At 55.6% G+C, this 22,413-nt stretch overlaps 1 protein-coding gene and 1 long non-coding RNA gene across 3 annotated transcripts in view; both read right to left on the reverse strand.

Annotated features, from left to right (window-relative positions):
* The window catches only part of NDUFA10 (NADH:ubiquinone oxidoreductase subunit A10), a 99,665-nt gene that overhangs the window by 15,443 nt on the left and 61,809 nt on the right, over positions 1-22,413 (reverse strand). The window contains exon 10 of one of the 2 annotated variants that reach the window (XM_078329199.1): positions 15,237-15,652. The exons of the other annotated variant lie outside the window; for it this stretch is intronic. Coding sequence (XP_078185325.1) covers positions 15,584-15,652 — 69 coding nt within the window. The 3' untranslated portion in view covers positions 15,237-15,583. Of the gene's footprint in view, positions 1-15,236; positions 15,653-22,413 lie in introns of those variants that run through there. 2 annotated transcript variants of the gene reach the window in all.
* Positions 6,621-8,136, reverse strand: LOC144576844 (uncharacterized). Its single transcript, XR_013519439.1, has 2 exons — positions 8,061-8,136; positions 6,621-7,978 (listed from the first exon to the last, which is right to left on the reverse strand). It is a non-coding gene; the product is annotated as an uncharacterized LOC144576844 (long non-coding RNA).

Consider the following 22,413-nt stretch of genomic DNA (forward strand, 5'->3'; position numbering starts at 1 on the left):
GCTCCAGGAAGTACCAGGCATGCCTCAGTGTGCCCACCAGAGCAACATAACCTGCAGGCCCAGTGCAAGATGAAAATGGAAGGCTCTTGTCCAAAACCCGTCGAGACTTTCAGGACAGCCACAGCTGAACATGAAACCAAGCACGGGCCCATCTTGAGCGTGGGCACCGGGTGAATGTGGAGGTCACGGGTGCACAGGTGGCCCTGACCTTCAAGAGGTCCTTCCAAGGCCAAGTTAGCCAATTTACATCCTTGGGCGGTGAGGGGCAGGTAAGGGAGGTAGGGAGGGGGAACAAGCTCTGTCGTCACTACAGCTGTCTGAGCAAAAGTCCAAACGTTCAGTTAACTGCAGCAAGGTTCAGGGTGGTTCACGGTTCTCATGGGGAAATAGCAGCTCCTTTCCACTAACACTTAAAGAGCGGGCAGCTCCTGGGCCCTGCCCACACGTCCCTCTTCCCAGCCTCAGACACACCCTCCAGAGAGAGTCAGGCTGTGCTCAGGCCAATGGCCACTGGGCTGCTCTTCTCCCTCTGCCCCCAAGGCTCCGTTCAGGGGCTTCCTGCGGTCTCACTCAAGGCTGGCTCTGCAGCTGGGTCCTAAGCCCCAGGAGACAGAAAATAACCGAGTCATCTCCACGGCCTCCACGCCACGAGTGGCGATGGGAAAGTGGCAGGCTTTCCCAACACTGCACTAACTTGCCCTGTTCAGGGTCTACAACCCGCTGTCCATTTCGCAGCTGTATGTGGAGTCACTGGAAAACCAAATGTAAAAAGCAGCAGGCCAGCCAGAGCGCAGCTGCCGGGGCCAAAGTCCCCAGCCGCCTTGAGAGTGCGCATGCACATTGGAACCCGGGTCCTGGCTTGAGCCTCCAGCGTTCCAAATACAAGGACAAACCAGGGCTTGCAAAGGCGGCTCAGATGCCAGCCTGACGATGCAATGCAGTATGTCCCTTCATGTTCCACAAATCCAGGCCTCCAGTAGGTCTGGGACAGAAAAAACTAGAGCCAGCCGAGGTGGCCCTCCCTCCTCAGGGACCTTGGTTGAGCCTCGAGCCATCGCGGCCTAGGCAGGAGCCAGGGGAGGCCTCTGCATTTATTTCACAGGGAACGGTTGATATGAAGACGAAGCAAGCAGGAAGCCAGAGCAGAACTCTTCACTTCACATGCAGGGCCCAGGCACTGCGGGGCGCCCCTTCCTCCCCCGGAGCCCCCAACCCTTTCTGCTGTTGTGCAGGGCCTCCTGCCTCGGGCAGGCCTTCTCACTGCTCAAGTTCCATGAATGCAACACCCAGATGTTCTCCTTTGGGATGGATGTATGAAGCTCATCATGGCCACCATAGCATCAGGACTAAGGTAAAATCAGAGCAAACCACTGCTGATCGGGCGGATTCTTCCAGCACTGGTGCAGAAAGAAGCTTGGGGCAGGAAAGCGCCCGCACCTGTGTCTGAGGAGTGAGAGTCACGGTGTGGGGGGTGAGCGAGTTAGAAGCCGGAAGGTCAGCTTTAGACATCAAACCCTCCTGGACTGCAGCTGCCCAGGTATTTGGTCAAACATGATTTTGGGGGTGCCTGTGGGGGCTCAGACCAGCATGGGACCTGGTAGATTCGGAAAGGAAGATGGCCCTCCCCAGCGTGGGCAGGCATCCTCCAATCCGCTGGGGGTCAGAAAGAACAGAAAGGTGGCGGAAGGAGGAATTCCCACTCTGCCTGTTTTTTGGTGTTTTTTGGAGACGAGGTCTTGCTCTGTGGCCCAGGCTAGAGTGCCAACTCCTGGGCTCAAACAATCCTCCCACCTCAGCCTCCCAGGTAACTGGGACAACAGGCGTGTGCCACCACCCATTTTTTTCACTTTTTGAAGAGACAAGGCCTCACCCATGTTGCCCAGGCTGGTCTCCAACTCAGCCTCAAGGGATCCTCCCACCTCAGCCTCCCAAAGCACTGGGATCACAGGTGTGAGCCTCTGCGCCCGAGGCCGCCTCCTGAGGCGGGACCCGGGTCTTCCCTCGGGCTGGAACTTGGACCGCTGGCTCTCCTGGCTCTCCAGCTTGCAGACAGCAAACCTTGTGGCTTCTGGGCCTCCAGAATCACACGAGCCAATTCCTGATCACAACTGTCTCCACATCTGTACCTCCTGTCGACCCCATTCTCAGGAGAGCCCTGAGTGAGGCTGAGCCTGGACCCACCACATTCCAGCTGAGAGACTGGGGAAGTCCCACCCTCAGACCTTACGTACCTGATGGGAGAAAAATCAGGCTGTCCCCACCTGCAGCCAGGCTTGCTGTGAGGGTCTAGGGAGGGGGCACCCCTTAGAGTGGGCTCACGAAGTGGTGGCAGAGATCTAGAAAAGTTTCCAGTCCTCGTAGCTCCTCCGCCCCGTGCTGTGTGGCCCTGGTCATCCCTCAGCAGCACAGGCTGGCCCTGTCCTAAAGAAGCTGAGAGGATGCAGCTTCTCCTACCAGACGGACATGTGCCCCCACTCAGTTTCCTGCCCCCGAGTCCATAGCGGGCAAGAGGCCTGCTGTGGGCATGCCGTGGCCCAAGCGGGAGGCTCAGGGCTCCCAGCCACCACCTTCTCTTTCAGACAGCTCCAGTCCACCAAGCTGCCTCCTTCCGGCATGACCTTTGAAAATCTGGGTGTTCCTCCCTGCTATGCAAAGACTCTGTCTTTAGTCATCTGAAGTGTAGATGTGAACACTTACTTTCCCACCGTGTTTGAACCTGGTGCCCTCAGTGTAGACGACCCACACGGGCAGGGCTGGTACATGCCATGCTGCCACCACATGCAGGTGAGTGGTAGCCACGCATCTCTCTGTCCGGCCCACCCTGGGAGCCTGCAGCTTCATCCAGTGCCACAGAAATACCACACAGCTCGACGCGGTGGTTCAGGTAGGTGCCTGTCTGGTTGTGTGACCCTGTCCAACAATCACGGGGCGCTGTTCCCACTGCTCCCACGGCTGCTTCAAAGAGGCTTCGAGTCGGCGTCCCACTGGCCACCTGCTGGCCAGGGCTTCCAGTACCTTCTGCTTCAGCCCCTGGTTCCTTTGTCAGGTAGTTCCTGAGCTTGCAGGAGTGCAGAAGGGCCCTGCTTCAGAGGATTACTGGCTTTTGAAGCGAAAAGTCCTAAAACAATGCTGGCTCTTCTCCTTTCAGTCACATCTCTGAGTCTGGATTTTCGCTGCGGCTGTGGCCCTTTTCTGCAAACATCTGACCACAAGACATCAGAGGGAGAGGCTACTATTGAGAAGAACCCGGATCGAGGGTGACAGATGGGGCCTAGGGTACCCATGGGTGTGCGGGAGGGGCCTTGGGAGAGCCACATGCTCCTGTGCCACCCACGCCCCTTCAGCACCCCCGGCTCCACAGTGCGGCCCGTGCTGGGCAGCCCTGTCCCATGGATTCCTGGCCAGGTCCTCCTCTCGCCACAGCCTCCCTGGGTCCCCTCAGCACCCAGTGCAGGATGTGGCAAACACCGAGGTGCTGAGTCAGAAGCAGCCACGATGGAGGGACGGCAGGCGTGGTCACATCGGGCATGGAAGGTTGGGCCCCTTTAACAAACAGGGTCTAGAAGATTCTAACAGCAAGTAAAAGAAAATGCATATAACTCTAAAGTTCTCTTCCTTTTCCTTCCAAAAATTCCTAAATTTGAAGAAATGATTAGAAAGCATTTGTGTCATTTAACAGGGGAAAACAGGCCAGAGGGGTTCACCCAGGCCTGGGCCTGACGGCGCATAGAGACCTCCGGCCTGGCCACCCCCTGGGCAGCAGGAAGGATAGTGGGACCCAGGGACATGTGGGGTCCTGCTGATGCCTGCCCAGACTCTGCCTGGCCCTGTCTCTCTCCAGACCTGACATGGGACACATCCCGTGGCCCCTTTTCCTCGATCAGCACTGTGGCATAGGTCCTGCGGTGTGGATAGTGGGGCTAAAGGCAGCTGCCTGCAGCCCCACATCCACTCCAGGGCTGCACAGGAGCCGCCCTGTGAGCCCGAGGGATGAACTGCCACACATGCGCCACGTGCTCACAGAGGGCGGAGAGCCAGGCCGCGTCCTGGGATAGGGGATGGCGGGGCAGGCCTGCAGGCCCAGGGACAGGAAAGGCTGCACGAAGGGCTGGGTGGCAGCCATGGAGCCGGGCAGTGAGGAGGGGGCACAGTGAGGGGGCTGGCACAGAGGGCTGTGAAGGCAGAGTCCAGGGCCCAGGAGAAGGGAGCAGGCCTCCCGGGCAGACGGCGCTGTTGGCTGTGCAAGGTGAAGGGTTCTGGAGGCCAGCGCTGTGTGGCCCACAGCAAACCCAGCCCCACTGGCCCGCAGGGCCCCAGCTGCGAGGCTTGCGGCTCTCCCCGGCAGGCGGAGGGCGCCCCCGACCCCGCAGGCCCTATCATGAGACCTATAGGTGGGAGGAGCCTGTGTACACCAACGGCTTCCAGGTACCCCTGCAGGGCTTCTTCTGCTTTTCTGAACTTCCATGATGGACAAAGCAGCCTCCCCTCTCTTCCTCAAGAGGCCTCCCTCCCCTGGATGGGCAACCCTGTGCCAGGTGCAGCTATGGAGACCACCCGTCACCACACATGGGACAGCCTGTGTCCACCTCTCTCCGTGGAGCGCATGGCATGGAGGCAGGGACGGGCCTGGGCCACAGCCCCAGAGGGTACAGCCAGCCCACAGCAGACACGCACTCTGCTGAGCAAGCTGGCAAGGCAGGGCTGCCCACAGCTGCCAGAGAACACAGGGCACAGCTGCAGACACCAGCCCCACTGCTCCACGCCTTCTCCGAGGCAGAACACCCGTCTCTGCCAGCCGCCTGGGAGGTGAGGAGAGGCTGAAGGGCCACCCAGAGCAGGGCCTGTGGCCACCAGCCCCTTCCTGTTGGCCCGGGGTGGGGACTGTGGTAGACAGAACAGGGACCCAAGGACGACCTTGTCCTGATCCCCAGCTCCTGGGATGGGGGACCTCAGGTGGCAAAGGGGCTCAGCAAATGGGGTTGAAGATCTTCATGGGGGTTTCCTGGCTTGAATGGCCCAAGGGGTCCTTGTAAGAGGGAGGCAGTGGGCCAGCAGAGAGGAGCGGTGACCACGGAGGCAGAGGGTAGGGTGACTGAGGAGGGGTCACCACAAGACCACATACGCAGGTGGCCCCTGGAAGCTGGAAGGCCAGGAAACCGTTTTCTTGCAGAGCCTGCCAGAGGGAGCAGTGCTGCTGACACCTGGCTTTGCGGCCTCCTGACCTCCGGACTTTGGGAGAATAGATCAGTGGCACGTCAGCCACGAAGCGCACGGCAGCTGCTGACCACAGCCGTAGGAAACAGCTCCGCGCTGATCAGGGCTCAGCCCCAGGGAGGGTGCCCAAGGGTGAGCTGAGCGTGGCGGTGCATGAGGCAGTCAGAAGCAGGAGGGCTTCTCAGCCCACCAAGGCCCATTTCTCAGCCTGCAGAGGAGGCTTGGCACCTTCTCGGAACCTCCTACAGCTCTGGACACTCGCGGTTTGCTCTTAAGCCCCCGCCTCAGTTCCACCCCCTTCCACCTCCTCCTGTGCCCACTGAGGTTGGAAAACGCAGTAGGCACCGCAAACTTGAGTAGCAGCTTGCCCCAACCACGGGCAGCCAGGCAGAGGCTGGACGCTTCAAGGCTGTGGCCACGGGGAGACAGCACGGCAAACATGGCAAGGCTCTTCAGGAACTGCAAACTTCAAATGGACTCCACCTCCAAGCCCACACACTGGCGTCTCTCCAGGAGGGGCGAGGCAGAGGACGCCCCCGCCATCTCAGGACTGCGAGAGCGGGGAGTGGGTCCACCTGCTGGGCTGGGCCGGGCCGGGCTCAGTGACCACCTTGGGGCACTGAGAGTGGGTCCACCCCCAGGCTGGACTGAGTGACCACCCCAGGGCTGTGAAAGCCGGTTCTGACGGCTGGGCAGTGACTGCCTTGGGGCTGTGAGTGGGCTCCGCCCACCGGGCCAGGCGGAGTGGCTCCCAGAGATGCCACTCTCCTGTGTCCCCATGTGACCCTTCACCAGCTCCTCTGGGGAAACCCCCTGAGACGCCGGTGAAGCTCCCTGGCAACCAGCTTTCCGAGCCAAGGATACTCAGGGACAAGCTCGCCTTAGGGAGGGAAAGTAACACACTGCTGAGCCTCTGACTTTCCTTCAAACAGCAGAGGATGCATCTTTACCCATCACACGAATATGCACAATTTTATTACTTTGTTAGATGCAAGAGACGGGGAACTGTTTTATGTTAACTCAACAGTCTGAGGTCTTTCAAATCATTTCTGACCAGCTACAAATACCATTAACTTATTAGGTCGTTTTTCATCACTGCTAATGAACAGCTGGATAGCGCCAGACCAAACCCATCTATGCTCCCCCTACTGGGTGGCACTGCTGGCGGGTGACGACGGATTGCTAACGCTGCTGACACACACTGGAAGTGGGGCGCAGCCACCCGACTCGCCGCCGCCCTGGACAGCGACGTTTGCTCACACGAGTGGTTCCTCTCGCCTGCTTTTTGCCACGGGGGTTTCCAGGCAGCTGGGATTCTTTCTCTCAACAAGACTGATTTTTCCCCTTCGCAGAAGGGATTCATTTTAATTTGGGCTTTGGCTTGCACATATCATGTTCTTCTCAAATTTTATTTCGATAGAAATGAATTTATTATATTTATTCACTAATAAGGCTTCATGTGAAGTATACAAATACTATAGATAGAAAACATGTGAAAACTTCCCCAAGTTGAGTGCCTGAGCCACCTCAAACTGCTGGGGGTGGGGAGAGCGAGGTCTGCTACTCCAGCCACAAAACACCAAGGGGCCAGGGTGGGTGGAGAGACCAGGAAGGGTCGGCTGTGCAAGGTGGCACGGCCAATGCAGGCATTTCCGCTCTCAGTGTGGCAGAGAGGTTCCTAGAGAAGGACCATGACAAGCTGTCCTACGGCCGGCGCTGGGCTCCGTGTTGTCCTGAGCTGTGAGCTGGTCCTCATCAGGGTCCCGGTCCACGAGGGACTTTCGGGAGCTGCCGCAGAAAGTCCAGCTGCTCCATGCTCCAGACCCCTTCCCATCTTCCTAAGGCAGCTCTTGGAGAACCCGGGACACGGGGAGGCCCGTGAGGCTAAAGGCTGAATTCAGACCCACACCTTGCCAGATGCCCATCCAGAAGGGGCCTCCATGTATGGGCTGCTGTTGGCTGACTTGGCCACAAGGACTCAGAGGGAGACAGACCAGGGCAGGAGGGAAAGCTGGGGCAGGGGCAGGGGATGATAGACTCTGGCTCGGGATCCTGATGCTGCCTCACCTATGGGCATGGCTCTCATCAGATGCAACCTCGACTTCAACCTGAGACACCAAAGCAGGGCAGGGCAGCAGAACCCAGAGTGGGAGTCGGCGCAGGCTCTGTGTCAAGTACCCCAGAGGACAGCTCTGCAGCCAGTGAGGCAAGGGAGACAACAGGGGCCAGCTGGCCGGGAAAAGGACAGGAAAGGAGGGAAAAGGACAGGAAAGGAGGCAAAAGCCAGAGAAAAGAGCCAGGTTCCAGCCAGCGGCTGGGAGTTTCTCAGTGGAAACGCACACCAGGCCATTCCTGGTACACCCATCCCTGGCTCCCAATAGAAAGACTTGTCTGGACCCCACCCACTGATGCAAACCGTCTGTCAGGAGCTAGAGGTGCCGAGTCTCCAGGGCTCCAACACCTGCATTCGGAGGTGGGGCCAGTCATCCCACCATCACACGCCAGACGCACAGAAGCCAGTGAAAAAGTCTGACTCACGATACTAACTTCTCTAGAATGAGAAGACGTCAGTGGCCGTCACCACACACAGGATGAAGTCATGACCGGCACAGCAGCTGCTTGCTCCTCCGGCTGCAACAGGGGGTAGATCCAAGGCACGGGACCTTGAGCGTGGGGCCTGAGCACATGGGGTCCTACCAGCTCCACTCACTGTGTCTTTCCGGTTCTCAGATTTGGACAACAGGGCTGTGTGCTCGCTGCAATACTGAGAAGGAAAAGCCTGCTATGGCTGGAGGCCGGGCATCGCTCCTGGAGTCGGAGGCTCGCGCACTCGGCACCAAGCTCACCTTGTCCCAGGAAAGGGCACTTTCCAGCCTGCTGCAAGACACAGCCACCTTTCTGTCCGTGCTTCCTGAACAGAACAAGGCTCAGTGACAGGCAGGGGGAAGTGTGGAGACAAACACGCTCTTGTTCTGGTGGGAGGAGTGGCATCACAGCAGAGCTGCGCAACAGAAAACTTGGGTTCTGATGGGATCAGGGTCTCTACCCATCTGCTCGTTCTTTCCTCCTCCCCATGCCGTGAACCCTGCCCCAGCCAGCTCGGCCCAGCTCTGCAGACACAGAGCTTGCCACTGTCACATCGGCAGTCACTGCAGGTCCCCCTCTCCCTGACCCTGCCTGGCCACCTCACTCCTTCCTTCGCCTCCCAGGCCCTCTGCACTCTCCTCAGCTCTCTAACACCCAGAGTGGGCTCTGCTGGGTGCCGGGCAGTTCAGACCAGACCCTCCTGACACCTGACACCCCTACTCCACTGTGGGCTTGCCGGCCCACAGCTGTCAGCTTCCACACACGCACGGCCCGCGTCAAGGCTTCCGCCGGGCCCCACCCCTGAGCCGCTGCCACAGGTCCTGCGCTGAGATGCTGCCTGGGATGCAGGAGGCCCCATCAACATTCGCTGTAAGAAACACCACCACCACCACCACCACAGGGAACGTGCCACAGGAAATGGCCTTTTAAAAATTAAAAGTTGGGGTTTCTAATGTAATCACCAGTCATAGTCTCATTAAAAAAATGTTTATTCAATGGAACTGTGTAGCACTAAAATGAGCGCTTCCCAAAAATGCAACCGGCAACTGGATCCAACGAGGGGACTTCAGAATTTTAATTTAAAAATAAAAAGTGTTCACTTGTGAAAAATTTACTATTAAACTAAATTTTAAATTAAGAATTTTAAAACTGTATGTCTACAGTACAAGCAAATGAGCAAACTTATTCACAAGCTTAAAGATAAAATGTGATTGTTTCATTTGGCCTCCTACTGGAAGAACCTTCAAGCACCTGCAGCCGGGGTGAGTCAGGAACAGACATTTTGGTAGGACATTTACCGCTCTGAGAATAGTACCACTCTTTCTGGGACAAGTTCATAACTGGAGCGCCCAGCCTCCTGGAATTCAGATGGGGATTGCCAACATGCAACCTAACAGAGCCCAGCATTCCAATGGGGGCGGACAGAAAGGCTGGACGCTCCTGAGAAGGGCTCCTTTCCCCGCGGAAAGCGTGCGTTTCAAGTCACAGTTGTGTTGCTGTTAAAAGGTACTTGGCTTTGTACAATTTGAGACTATTAGAAAATCCTAGCGAAGCAAGGTAACTACTGAGGATCACCTTCTGCTTTCTGGATCATGATTTTCCTAAAGCAAAGCCTCGTGTTTCCGGCTTCTATTTGCATCCAGATATAAAGCCCCAGCTCACTGGGGCACCTGCTTCCACTCATGGAATTCTGGCCAGCCAGTGGCTGCTGCCTACAGAAGCTTTTCTTCTACGAGCCCCGACGTATGACAGTCCTCACAGCTTTCCCTCCACCACTACTTTGCCAGACCCCGAAATCTTGCAGATTTGCATCCAGTGTGAGCACAGACGGTTTCTTCCCAGAAGGTAGCTGCCTGGTTGCTTTGCGTTGACACCCTCATTGCTAAGAACAGCCAATCCAGAAAGCTATAATTAAGCAGGACACAGAGAGATTCAAAGCCAACTACTGGCCAAAAAAAATGGGACAAATGTCAAGCCAGACAAGCTCTTTCACTTCTGCTGTAGTAGAGAAACCGACATGAATTCCACGGGAGCAGCTAACTGAAGGACCCGGGGCTAGAGAAACCGACATGAATTCCATGGGAGCAGCGTAAGGGAAGGACCCGGGGCTAGAGAAACCGACATGAATTCCATGGGAGCAGCATAACTGAAGGACCCGGGTCTAGAGAAACCGACATGAATTCCATGGGAGCAGCGTAACTGAAGGACCCGGGGCTAGAGAAACCGACATGAATTCCATGGGAGCAGCGTAAGGGAAGGACCCGGGGCTAGAGAAACCGACATGAATTCCATGGGAGCAGCGTAAGGGAAGGACCCAGGACTAGAGAAACCGACATGAATTCCATGGGAGCAGCGTAAGGGAAGGACCCAGGACTAGAGAAACCGACATGAATTCCACGGGAGCAGCGTAACTGAAGGGCCCGGGACTAGAGAAACCGACATGAATTCCATGGGAGCAGCATAACTGAAGGGCCTGGGGCTAGAGAAACCGACATGAATTCCATGGGAGCAGCATAACTGAAGGACCCGGGTCTAGAGAAACCGACATGAATTCCATGGGAGCAGCGTAACTGAAGGGCCCCAGGACTAGAGAAACCGACATGAATTCCATGGGAGCAGCTAACTGAAGGGCCCGGGGCTAGAGAAACCGACATGAATTCCATGGGAGCAGCTAACTGAAGGGCCCGGGTCTAGAGAAACCGACATGAATTCCATGTGAGCAGCGTAAGGGAAGGACCCCGGTCTAGAGAAACCGACATGGATTCCATGTGAGCAGCGTAAGGGAAGGACCCCGGTCTAGAGAAACCGACATGGATTCCATGGGAGCAGCGTAAGGGAAGGACCCCGGTCTAGAGAAACCGACATGAATTCCATGTGAGCAGTGTAAGGGAAGGACCCCGGTCTAGAGAAACCGACATGAATTTCATGGGAGCAGCATAACTGAAGGGCCCGGGGCTAGAGAAACCCACATGAATTCCATGGGAGCAGCTAACTGAAGGGCCCCAAGACTAGAGAAACCGACATGAATTCCATGGGAGCAGCTAACTGAAGGGCCCGGGGCTAGAGAAACCGACATGAATTCCATGGGAGCAGCATAACTGAAGGGCCCGGGGCTAGAGAAACCCACATGAATTCCATGGGAGCAGCTAACTGAAGGGCCCCAGGACTAGAGAAACCGACATGAATTCCATGGGAGCAGCGTAACTGAAGGGCCCGGGGCTAGAGAAACCGACATGAATTCCATGGGAGCAGCTAACTGAAGGGCCCCAGGACTAGAGAAACCGACATGAATTCCATGGGAGCAGCTAACTGAAGGGCCCGGGGCTAGAGAAACCGACATGAATTCCATGGGAGCAGCATAACTGAAGGGCCCGGGTCTAGAGAAACCGACATGAATTCCATGTGAGCAGCGTAAGGGAAGGACCCCGGTCTAGAGAAACCGACATGAATTCCATGGGAGCAGTGTAAGGGAAGGACCCCGGTCTAGAGAAACCGACATGAATTCCATGGGAGCAGCATAACTGAAGGGCCCGGGTCTAGAGAAACCGACATGAATTCCATGGGAGCAGTGTAAGGGAAGGACCCCGGTCTAGAGAAACCGACATGAATTCCATGGGAGCAGCATAACTGAAGGGCCCGGGTCTAGAGAAACCCACATGAATTCCATGGGAGCAGCAAACTGAAGGGCCCCAAGACTAGAGAAACCGACATAAATTCCATGGGAGCAGTGTAAGGGAAGGACCCCGGTCTAGAGAAACCGACATGAATTCCATGGGAGCAGCATAACTGAAGGGCCCGGGTCTAGAGAAACCGACATGAATTCCATGGGAGCAGCAAACTGAAGGGCCCCAAGACTAGAGAAACCGACATAAATTCCATGGGAGCAGTGTAAGGGAAGGACCCCGGTCTAGAGAAACCGACATGAATTCCACGGGAGCAGTGTAAGGGAAGGACCGCGGTCTAGAGAAACCGACATGAATTCCATGGGAGCAGCATAACTGAAGGGCCCGGGGCTAGAGAAACCCACATGAATTCCATGGGAGCAGCATAACTGAAGGGCCCGGGTCTAGAGAAACCGACATGAATTCCATGGGAGCAGTGTAAGGGAAGGACCCCGGTCTAGAGAAACCGACATGAATTCCATGGGAGCAGTGTAAGGGAAGGACCCCGGTCTAGAGAAACCGACATGAATTCCACGGGAGCAGTGTAAGGGAAGGACCGCGGTCTAGAGAAACCGACATGAATTCCATGGGAGCAGCGTAAGGGAAGGGCCCGGGTCTAGAGAAACCGACATGAATTCCATGGGAGCAGTGTAAGGGAAGGGCCCCAGGACTAGAGAAACCGACATGAATTCCACGGGAGCAGCGTAACGGAAGGGCCCCGGGAAGGGCCCCAGGTCTACCAGTGGCCTGGAGGTGGCTGCCTCTTTCCCTGCTGTTCTTGCTGGAACACCTGAGCAGAAAGTGGTGGCTCCACTTCTGCCTGGCAGCGTGGGGCTGGGGAGCCGCAGCTGCTCCCCATTCAGGCCACCCCGCTTTGCTGAAGGGGTCCTAAGTACCTGCCTGTAATTTCCCCTAAGAAGCTCAATGCCCTTAACTATTTAGTTATAACAGTTGATGGAACAGAAAGATAAGTTAGGAAAAAACAAGGACTTTCTCTTCAATACCAAATTCTCATGTCTGAAAACACATGCCTGTGCGAATGAAATCAGACACAGAACATACTGCTGCAACCTGGATCCTTCCTCATCTCCGCAGCGTGAGGAGTCTAACATGGACCCTTCCTCATCTCCGCAGCGTGAGGAGTCTAACGTGGACCCTTCCTCATCTCCGCAGCGTGAGGAGTCTAACGTGGACCCTTCCTCATCCCCGCAGCGTGAGGAGTCTAACGTGGACCCTTCCTCATCCCCGCAGCGTGAGGAGTCTAACGTGGACCCTTCCTCATCTCCGCAGCGTGAGGAGTCTAACGTGGACCCTTCCTCATCCCCGCAGCGTGAGGAGTCTAACGTGGACCCTTCCTCATCCCCGCAGCGTGAGGAGTCTAACGTGGACCCTTCCTCATCCCCGCAGCGTGAGGAGTCTAACGTGGACCCTTCCTCATCCCCGCAGCGTGAGGAGTCTAACGTGGACCCTTCCTCATCCCCGCAGCGTGAGGAGTCTAACGTGGACCCTTCCTCATCCCCGCAGCGTGAGGAGTCTAACGTGGACCCTTCCTCATCCCCGCAGCGTGAGGAGTCTAACGTGGACCCTTCCTCATCCCCGCAGCGTGAGGAGTCTAACGTGGACCCTTCCTCATCCCCGCAGCGTGAGGAGTCTAACGTGGACCCTTCCTCATCCCCGCAGCGTGAGGAGTCTAACGTGGACCCTTCCTCATCCCCGCAGCGTGAGGAGTCTAACGTGGACCCTTCCTCATCCCCGCAGCGTGAGGAGTCTAACGTGGACCCTTCCTCATCCCCGCAGCGTGAGGAGTCTAACGTGGACCCTTCCTCATCCCCGCAGCGTGAGGAGTCTAACGTGGACCCTTCCTCATCCCCGCAGCGTGAGGAGTCTAACGTGGACCCTTCCTCATCCCCGCAGCGTGAGGAGTCTAACGTGGACCCTTCCTCATCTCCGCAGCGTGAGGAGTCTAACGTGGACCCTTCCTCATCTCCGCAGCGTGAGGAGTCTAACGTGGACCCTTCCTCATCTCCGCAGCGTGAGGAGTCTAACGTGGACCCTTCCTCATCTCCACAGCGCTGAGGGGTCTAACACGGTTCCTTCCTCATCTCCACAGCGCTGAGGAGTCTAACATGGAATCTTCAAAGTATGTGATTTATTTGGATCCTTGTTTCTTGTTGTTGTTTTAGGTATAAGAGCTTCTGTGAGGCGGACGCGTGTACTGCTCTGGAATATGGAAATCGGGGCAGCTACTTGCCTCTTCCTGAGGCTTTCAATTTGGAGAGAAGATGGACAATCCTTTGTCCTTCTCTGCTGAACATGGGTATCATTGAAAACACCAGAAAAATGAAACAGATGAACGTCCTCAGCACTACAAATGACACAATTCCCACTCCATCAAGGGAATGCAGCCATACAGGGTCAGACACAAACACAGGGACGATCGGAGCCCCCGAGTCCACACCAGGCCACACTGAGCCCTGCACAGCTGTAGAGCTCTGCCCTCTGCAGAAGCAATCCTGACCACAGGGCAGACCTGCCCTCACTGCCGAGGACGCTACCAGTGCAACTGCCAAGGCTGAGGGAAACAGCTCTCTGCAGCCAAAGACATTAGGAACAGCTAAGATAATTAAAGATGTTTTTCTTTTGCTTTCTTCCCCTCCTTAATGGGTCTGTGAGGTGCTTAGAGCAAAAGACATTCCATGACTGGCCCAATGCCCAGCTGAGCTTTCATTTAATGATTAAAGCTGTTGGTTTCTTGGTGAAATGCAAAACTGCAGCCACTTAAATCTGGACCCCAATTCAAAAACGCCTGGGAAACTTTATTTTCAATTCTTAAACAAGGAAGGAGGCAGGGAGGAAGGGAAGGGAGGAAAACAAGGACAGACAGAAGGAAGGGAAGAAGGAGGGAAGGAGGGAGGGAGAGAGGGAAGGAGGGGAGAGGGAGGGAGAAAGGGAAGGAGGGGAGAGGAAGGGAGAAAGGGAGGGAGGGAGGGAGGGAAGGAAACAAGGCGGGCAGACCGGAAGAGGGAAGGAATGGGCATATTCTCCGCCAGAGCTTCTGCAGTGAGGAGTGCCCTCCTCTGTACCATCACTGAAACTAATGCCCACCCACGGCGGCCACGGAACACTTGAAGTATGACCAGTGCAACTAACGAACAGAATTTTAAACTGTATTACATTTTAGCTCATTTAAATTTAAATAGCCACATGTGGCTAGGAGCTACCACGTTGGACACAGCAGAGCTTCACAGTGGAAAGCTCAGTTCAGCAGGACTCACAGCTGACAGCTTCAGTCCTAAAGGATGATGCTGAGCCATACCCAGCTTGTTTTGGTTTTCTAGGCTTCAACAGAAGTGAATAAAGAAAAGTGATTTTCTTTCTCGTGTCTCATTTTTGACTGGCAACTTGATCTTCTGGGTAACAGAGAACATTATTTTGCTTTTGCATTTTATGCCACCAACATTCTAAGTACAAATTTCCCTTCAGAGGAAGGAGTTATGAGACTCGCCAAGGTCGGCCACTGTGTGAACCTTTTTAACGTCTCTTTTAAAAGCACTGTTCTGTAAACCTACGGTAATTTTCTTTGTCTTTTTGCTATTTCTTCTTCACTTTCTTTTCTTTAACGTAGCGCATAACTAAATCAAATACAGTAAGCCTTTAGAAAAACCTTCAACACAGTGTAAGTGTCAATGAAACCAGAGCACAGCGAGCTGAATAGGTAGGGCCGTGTGGGCAGCTTTGAGTGCCCGTGCCCACACAGATGCACGATGGGGAAAGTCCCATGGAAACACTTTATTTCTGGAAGTCTGAAGAAAAGCAATGTACACAGCCTGAATGACACAGAGCGGACGCACTGGAACCACAGGGGCCGCCGAGAGCCGGCCTTGCACGGTGGACCACTGTTTTCCAGTGAGCACGACGGGTCATTCTAAAACAAAGCTACGGGGTTCCCGACATCGGGCGGGAAGCTGCTTCCTGAAGCCGTTACCTACACTACAGGACGGACTGCTTCTGTGGGGCCACTTCCTCCACTGTGCCACTTCTGCGCGGTTACCCTCCCCCAATCTTCACGCTATGTGGCGTCCAGGAGAGTCTGGCCCATGCAGCTGGAGCGGAGGCGCCGTTCACTTCAGCCAGATCCACTTGTCTCCCACGTCGGCGTTGTACCCGGGGCTGTACTTGCGGCCCGGCAGCTGTGGGGAAAAGGCATTGGAGCACTCTGTTTAAAGTGGATGACTGTTTTCCCAGCCCACAGTTCAGTTTACCCAGCAGATGCCTGCGATGCATGAGTTCACTCAACATGCTGGTGAGCACGTGATCTGCGGCAGGTCTCCGCTGTAAGTGCAAGGATGCCGCAGAGTTACACAACCCATGACCTAGCCCTGCCTGCCAGGAGCCCCTGTCCTGGGGCTGGTAGCTGCAAATGGAAAACAACCACCTGAGTGTTCTCATTAATGTCAGGAGGGTGACAAGCGCCACTGGAGGGGGACAGAGCAATGCGTGGCACTCAGGTGAGGTCCTGAGGGAAGCAGCCATGCAGACACAGGGGTGGGGCTGGGGCCGGGGCCCAGGAACCACGGTTCACCATCTGAAACACCCCTGGGTGAAATCCTCTCTGAAGAGGGCCTGCAGTGGCCGGGCCACTGGCTGGAAGGAGCCCTTGGCGGAGTAGGAAAGTGAGTTTAACCCACGCCTTTTGAGTAGACATGGGCAGGGTTCAGGAAAACTGGCAGAGGGGAAAGCACTGCAGGACTGACCCTAGCAGGAGCCACTGAAAGGCTCCAGGAGCAACAGGAGGAGATGACCACCGGGGCCAGAAGAGGGGGCGCTGCCCAAGAGCCTGGGCTTGGCAGTGAGGGAGCCGCAGGAGGGGTGCAACAGCCCCGCTTCTCCCACCATCTGGGAGGTCAGGGGCCCGGGTGGTGGTCCACAGAGGCCAACCTCCCAGGGCACACGGGGACCTGGGGGGCAACAAGAGCCCCTGCCAGCAAAAACACACCTGTTTGTGAGGGCGGCGGCCGGCGTGGGGTGGCTGGGGCAGAGGGAGGAGTGCTGCTTCCACAGGGCCGCCTCGGCGCGGGGCTGCGAGGAAAGCGCCCAGCATGGTGTGTGCCGCCCGGCGGCAGCAGGTGGGAAAACGATGAGTTTTTCATATTTCAAATCAGCATGGGCACACAGCCAGCATGTGTACACACACACACAGCCAGTATGTGTATAAACACACACACATGCACACACACAGCCAATATGTGTATACACACACCTTCCCATTCTGCCCTTTAAGAGCAGGTACTAAAATCACTTCTAAAAGAATCAGCTTTTCCTTTGTGCTACTCACAGCCAGCCACAGCGCCATGGCCGCCTGGACCACAAGTCACTGAAATGTGCCTGGCCTGGCCTGTGCCACAGCAGTCACGCAGTGACAGATGCACACACAACACATCCTAAGGAACAGTAGGGAGGTCGCCCCAAGACCAGCCGTTTCAGACACAGGACAGGCAGAACCCGATGATCTCCAAGGCCCAGGAGCCTCCATCCTCCCCGGAGGCCTCTCCTCTCCTGGGTGGGCAGCTGTGAGTGGCCCGGGAAGTGGAACGGCTGGAGCAGTGTTAGTCCGTTCTCGCGCTGCTATAGAGACACCTGCGGCTGGGTGATGCAGAGAGAAAACAGGTCTGATCGGCGCTCGGTTCTGCAGGCGCCAGCACCTGCTTCTGGGGAGGCCTCGGGAAGCTTCTCATCACAGCGGAAGGCAAAGCGGGGGCAGGCGCTCCGCACGGCGGGAGTGGAAGCAAGAGCTCGAGGCGGGTGGGGTGGGTGCTGCCACAGACTTTATGAGCAGGTCTCACGTGAACTCTAGAACACACCACCTCGAGGAGGGCACTAAGCCATTCAGGAGGGATCCACTCCCGTGACCCAGATAGCTCCTGCCAGGCCCCACCTCCACCCGGGGATCCCATTTCTACATGAGATTTGGAGGGGACAGACATGCTAACTACATCAAATGCTCATCGAAAGGCGGGGGGTGCGGTGGCCCAGGATACAGTGTGGAGACAGGCGGTTTTGTTTAGGTACCAGGAGAATTCTGGGACAAAGAAGAAAAAAGAAAAGCCCAGCTCCTTCAGGAGTTTAAAATCTGAAAAGAAATTAGGATGAAAGCACAGGTCATTCAGACAGTGACACTGAGACAGCCCAGGGGGTCTGATATTGTGGGATCCCCGCAGGAAGCGCGGGCAGCTGGTCTGGCAGAGTCCAGGGAGGTGTCAAGAGAGACCCCTCTAGGATCAGGGGGATCTCCCAACACTGCTGCTCGAACTACAGGTGACTATAGGTGACTACAGGTGGCAGGAAGACTGCAGGAGCTTCGCGGTTCTGACAAGACTTTTGGCATAAGGTGTGACGTCTGTCAGACGGGCTGCAGGTGCTGTTTCTGGACTGGGGAGCTGTGATGAGCATCTGGGCTGGCCTCAAAGGGCATGACGGGGTCAGGAAGGCCTGGGTGATAGAGAGGAAGAGCTGGCAGTCCCCAGGGAAGGCAAGTGTTGGGTCTGCTTGTGGAATGGATGCAGGGTGTGGGCCACACGGCAGACTGCCCCATAGAAATGGCCTGTGGGCAGTTGGAAAACTGGGTCTGTGGCTTAGATGACAGGGCTGGCCGGGCACGGTAGCTCACGCCTATAATCCCAGCACTTTGGGAGGCCGAAGCGGGTGGATCACGAGGTCAAGAGATAGAGACCCTCCTGGTCAACAAGGTGAAACCCCGTCTCTACTAAAAATACAAAAATTAGCTGGGCATGGTGGTGCACGCCTGTAGTCCCAGCTACTTGGGAGGCTGAGGCAGGAGAATTGATTGAACCCAGAAGGCAGAGGTGCGGTGAGCCAACATCGTGCCATTGCACTCCAGTTTGGTTAACAACAGCGAAACTCCATCTCAAAAAAAAAAAAAAAAAGGGGCTGTGCAGCCACCACCCAGTAACTGAGGGAGGCAGTGCCATGTGAACCAAGCATCCAGGGTGATGGAGAAGTAGAGGCTGAAGAGCAGCACCACATGACCAAGGCTACAGAGGGACTGAGGAGTGAGGTGCGCAGGCCACAGGAGGAGCTGGGCATGACCACGCATGACACACAGGGCATTGTGTACCAGTGACCGGGTAAACACTGGCTCTGCACCAGGACATGAGGAGCTGTGGGAGGGGACCACACTAGTGGGAGAAGCAGTCTGCAGCTGAGGAAAGGGACACAGAGCCTGGGCTGCTTTCACAGGCCAGGTAAGGGAACGTGCGTCTGTGCCTGCAGGCCTGTGCATGTGCAGGGGGCTAGCAGGTGGGGTCTCCACATAAAGAAGAGGTGGAGATCTCTATCTCAAGATGCCCAGCCCCTGGAACATGTGAACACATGGTCTCACCTGGCAAAAGGGGCCCTACAGCAAGGGACTGAGAGATCATCTGGGACATCCACACGACCGCAGGCTATCACTAGAGTCCTCAGAGACCAGAGGAGGAGATGGGACAAGGGGGGCAATGGCCACAGTGACATGGGCCAGGCGCTGAGGAACCGGGGTGGCCTCTAGAAGCTGGAAAGGTAAAGGCCCTGGATCTCCCCATGAGCCCCCAAAAGAGCCAGCTCTGCCCGCACCCTGATTGTAGAACCTCTGCCTCCAGAACTTGAGGAGGACGCATGCGTGCTGTTGTAAGCCGCTAGTAAGTGGCAGCTGGCAACTCCTGCAGGGTGTCTGCTTTTTATGATGGGAGATACCAGGGCATGTCTGTACAACAGGAAGAAGAAGGCTGTGCAGGGAATAGGCCAAGGATGCAGGAGAGGGTGGATCACCTCCAGGAACAAAATCACGGAGGGAGGAGCAGGCCCGAGAGCTGCTGATGAAAGCGGCCAGGCCCCTGAGGCACAGTGTGGCCAGGACGCAGCTACAGAACCGCACTCAACTCAGCTGAGCGGCCGGCACACAGGAGCACTGGAGTCGGTTCCGTAACTCAGAGGTGGTTCCTGCCAGAAATTCATTTTTCACCTGAAGGACCAACTGCAGAATGACGTCCGAAGAACAGAAGGTTTAGACCTGAACAAAAGATTCCCTCCAAGTTTTCCCGTTGAGCCACACTGCTGCCCACATGCGGCCGTGGGCCCCTCTCTGAAGACGCCGGCTCAGCTCTCCCAGGGTTTTTCAACTGAAGTTGTCATTTCCTGTTTTACTCAAACACAGGACCAGCCACACAGTATTTACAGAAGAAGGGCTGGGTTTGGGACAGTCTGGCTCCGTTTTCATCTTTGCAAATTGAATTTTAAATCAGAGCAGAGCAGAGAATATAAGCTAGCAGACCAAACCCGCTAAGTGCAGCCAGTGGCTATTCACTCTCATGAAATGTGTCTCTGGACTTCTCGGGCAGCAGGTAACTGGCCTTTGATACCCAGGAGGGCCTCTCAGATCTGGGGGATCTCTTTTCAGTGTTTTAGGCCAACAGAGACCCACGCAGTGGGGAGGGCTCATCGGAAGCATCTCATACCAGGAACACGCAAAAGCATCCCCTTAGTTTCCATTACACTTCATGTCCGTATCTGCTCATTTAAAATAAGCCTTCGACCCCCAAAGCCCAGCGCTCCCTCATCACAGGAGAAAAAGCACACGCTAATGCCTCGGAGGAAAGCAGCAAAGCCCATTCTCTCTCAGTGCGGCCTCACTGCGGCAGCCACACCAGGCCTCGCCAGACCTTCCTCCCGAGCCAAGCTTTCCTGGATCTGCTCGCTCACGGTACCTGGGTGCGTGGCACCTGTGTGCATGGCTGTGCGTACGAAGGCTGACATGGAAAGGGCATGTGCTGAAATACTCAGGTGTGGGCCACACACCCACTTCAAAATGAAAAGAAAATCATGTTCCTCCTGTCAGAAGTCGGGGCTTCTGCTGAGTGTATACTGGGTGAGCAAACCAAAAATCCTCAAAAAGAAAAGGAGAAAGCGCGCCTAACAGGAAAAGGCTCAAAGCCCTCCGAGGCGCCTCTCTGCAACCCCTCTCCTATATGAGGCAAACGTGACTCCCTCACTGGAGCTCTGAATTCAAGGCACTTTGGACTCCCTACATTCAGTGCTCTGATCAGTTTGACACTTTCAGGAGGCTCTTTCCCTGCATTCCATTTTCCATTAGAAATCAAAAGCAAGTTTACTAACGAAAGGGGACAAACCTCAGTAAATTGCAAAGCCAAACATACCCAGTCCTCTTCCAGGTCCCAGCAGCTACTCCACCCACGACCCTGGCATGCATCAGTCCCTGGTGGCCCATCCAGAGAGTTCCAGGGCGAGACTTGGAGCCAGGAAGGGATTTCAGACAGCGCACAGGGAGGTTCCCTGCCCAGTCACCCCGGCAACCTGGGCTGACCCAGTGTAGAAACTGAGTTCCTTTCCCTGAGAGCTGCTGGTGATGGGGGCTGGGCTGGAAATGACAGCTCCCCACCGATGGATCCCAGACTCAGAGGATGGGGGTGGGGAGGCTTCCATGCCAGGCTGAAGAGGGTGTGCACATTTGCATTAGCAAATACAAAATGACACATGGGACAGGGGTGTGTGTGTGTGTACACACTGCGCCCAGCCTGTTTGGGGATGTGGATCTGCACTTTCTTGTCCTGGAAAACCTCAGAACGGGACTCGTTCCCACCCGTGCATCCTGACTCACATACAGGAAACATGGAAAAAGAAACAGGATCAGATATTCTCACCAAACCCACTCCCGATTTTGCCAGGTATCTGTGTGCAAATCTGTGTGTCAGAAGTCCACACTTAATGTAAACTAACGTGATGATTTTCCTGACTCACAGTAAGAGGATGAAGGGCACACACAGCCAGGTGGGTACTGCTACCCTCTCCAGCACCAACCTGAATGCTACATACAAGGAAACCTGAACCGGGCTGCCTGAGGGAGGGGCCCTGGGCGGCGGGGGAACAAAGAAGGAGCATTCCTCTCATTTGTATACTCTGATCTATCTTTTGAATTTTACAGCGTGTGCAAGGATTTCCTTTTTCTTTCCTTTTTTCCGACTAAGAGAGAGACATTAAGTAACTCCTTACTGAGAGTGGCACACGGTCAGTATGTTCACAGAGATAGAACTGGAGTCATGTCTCCTCTGCTCCTAAACCCTGGGCCACACTGCACGTCAGGCTCCACCTCTTCCAGCCTACGGCTGTGTCCATTCCCAGTCTTCCCATCATAAGTAACACCGTGTGCCCCCTTCTATATTTACGTGCTTAAGATAAATTTCTAGAAATGGAACTGCTTGCTTATGGAAAAACAATAAACAGAGCAATAGAGGCTGACGCAGCCATCAGAATGGGTGTAATTTGGTAATGCTGAGACGCTGGTCCAGATGATTACGCTGGTGCTTACACTTCGGGGGCGGATTCAGGGCCTTGGTTTCCTGTCATGAATTTATGCCAGGCTCTTGGCTTTTTATTGCCTCGTGCACGGGTCAGCAAACCACAGCCACAGATCAAATCTGGCCGCCGACTGCTTCTGTAAACGGGGCTTCACTGGCACAGCCTGGCCCATGTGTTTACACACCGGCTGCTGGTGCTTCCGCACAGCGCAGAGCTGAGCGGCTGTGAGGGAGGCTGTGTGGCCTGCAGAGCTGGGGCCCTTTACTCTCTAGCTCTTTAAAGGAAACCTCTGCCGATCACTGGCCTAAGAAAGGAAAGTAATGACAGGACAGTAAAGCTGAGTCTATGACGCGCTTTGAGTTCACTTAGCCCACAGTTACTTCCTAAGTGCCCACAGGTGCCAGGTCCCCTGCCAGGCAACAGCGGGAACAGAGGGACGCTCCGGCTGCAGGTGGGATCCCAGAGGCAACGGAAGCATGTTGTTCTTTTACCCAAAGCCACGCCACCGAGTCTGTGCGATTCAGTTAAGGACTGGATGAGTTATGTTAGAAAAAGGTGCCCGCTTGTAAATATTACAGCCAAC

The sequence above is a fragment of the Callithrix jacchus genome, chromosome 6, assembly GCF_049354715.1.
Source record: "Callithrix jacchus isolate 240 chromosome 6, calJac240_pri, whole genome shotgun sequence".
In the NCBI taxonomy this organism is placed as follows: Eukaryota; Metazoa; Chordata; class Mammalia; order Primates; family Cebidae; genus Callithrix; species Callithrix jacchus.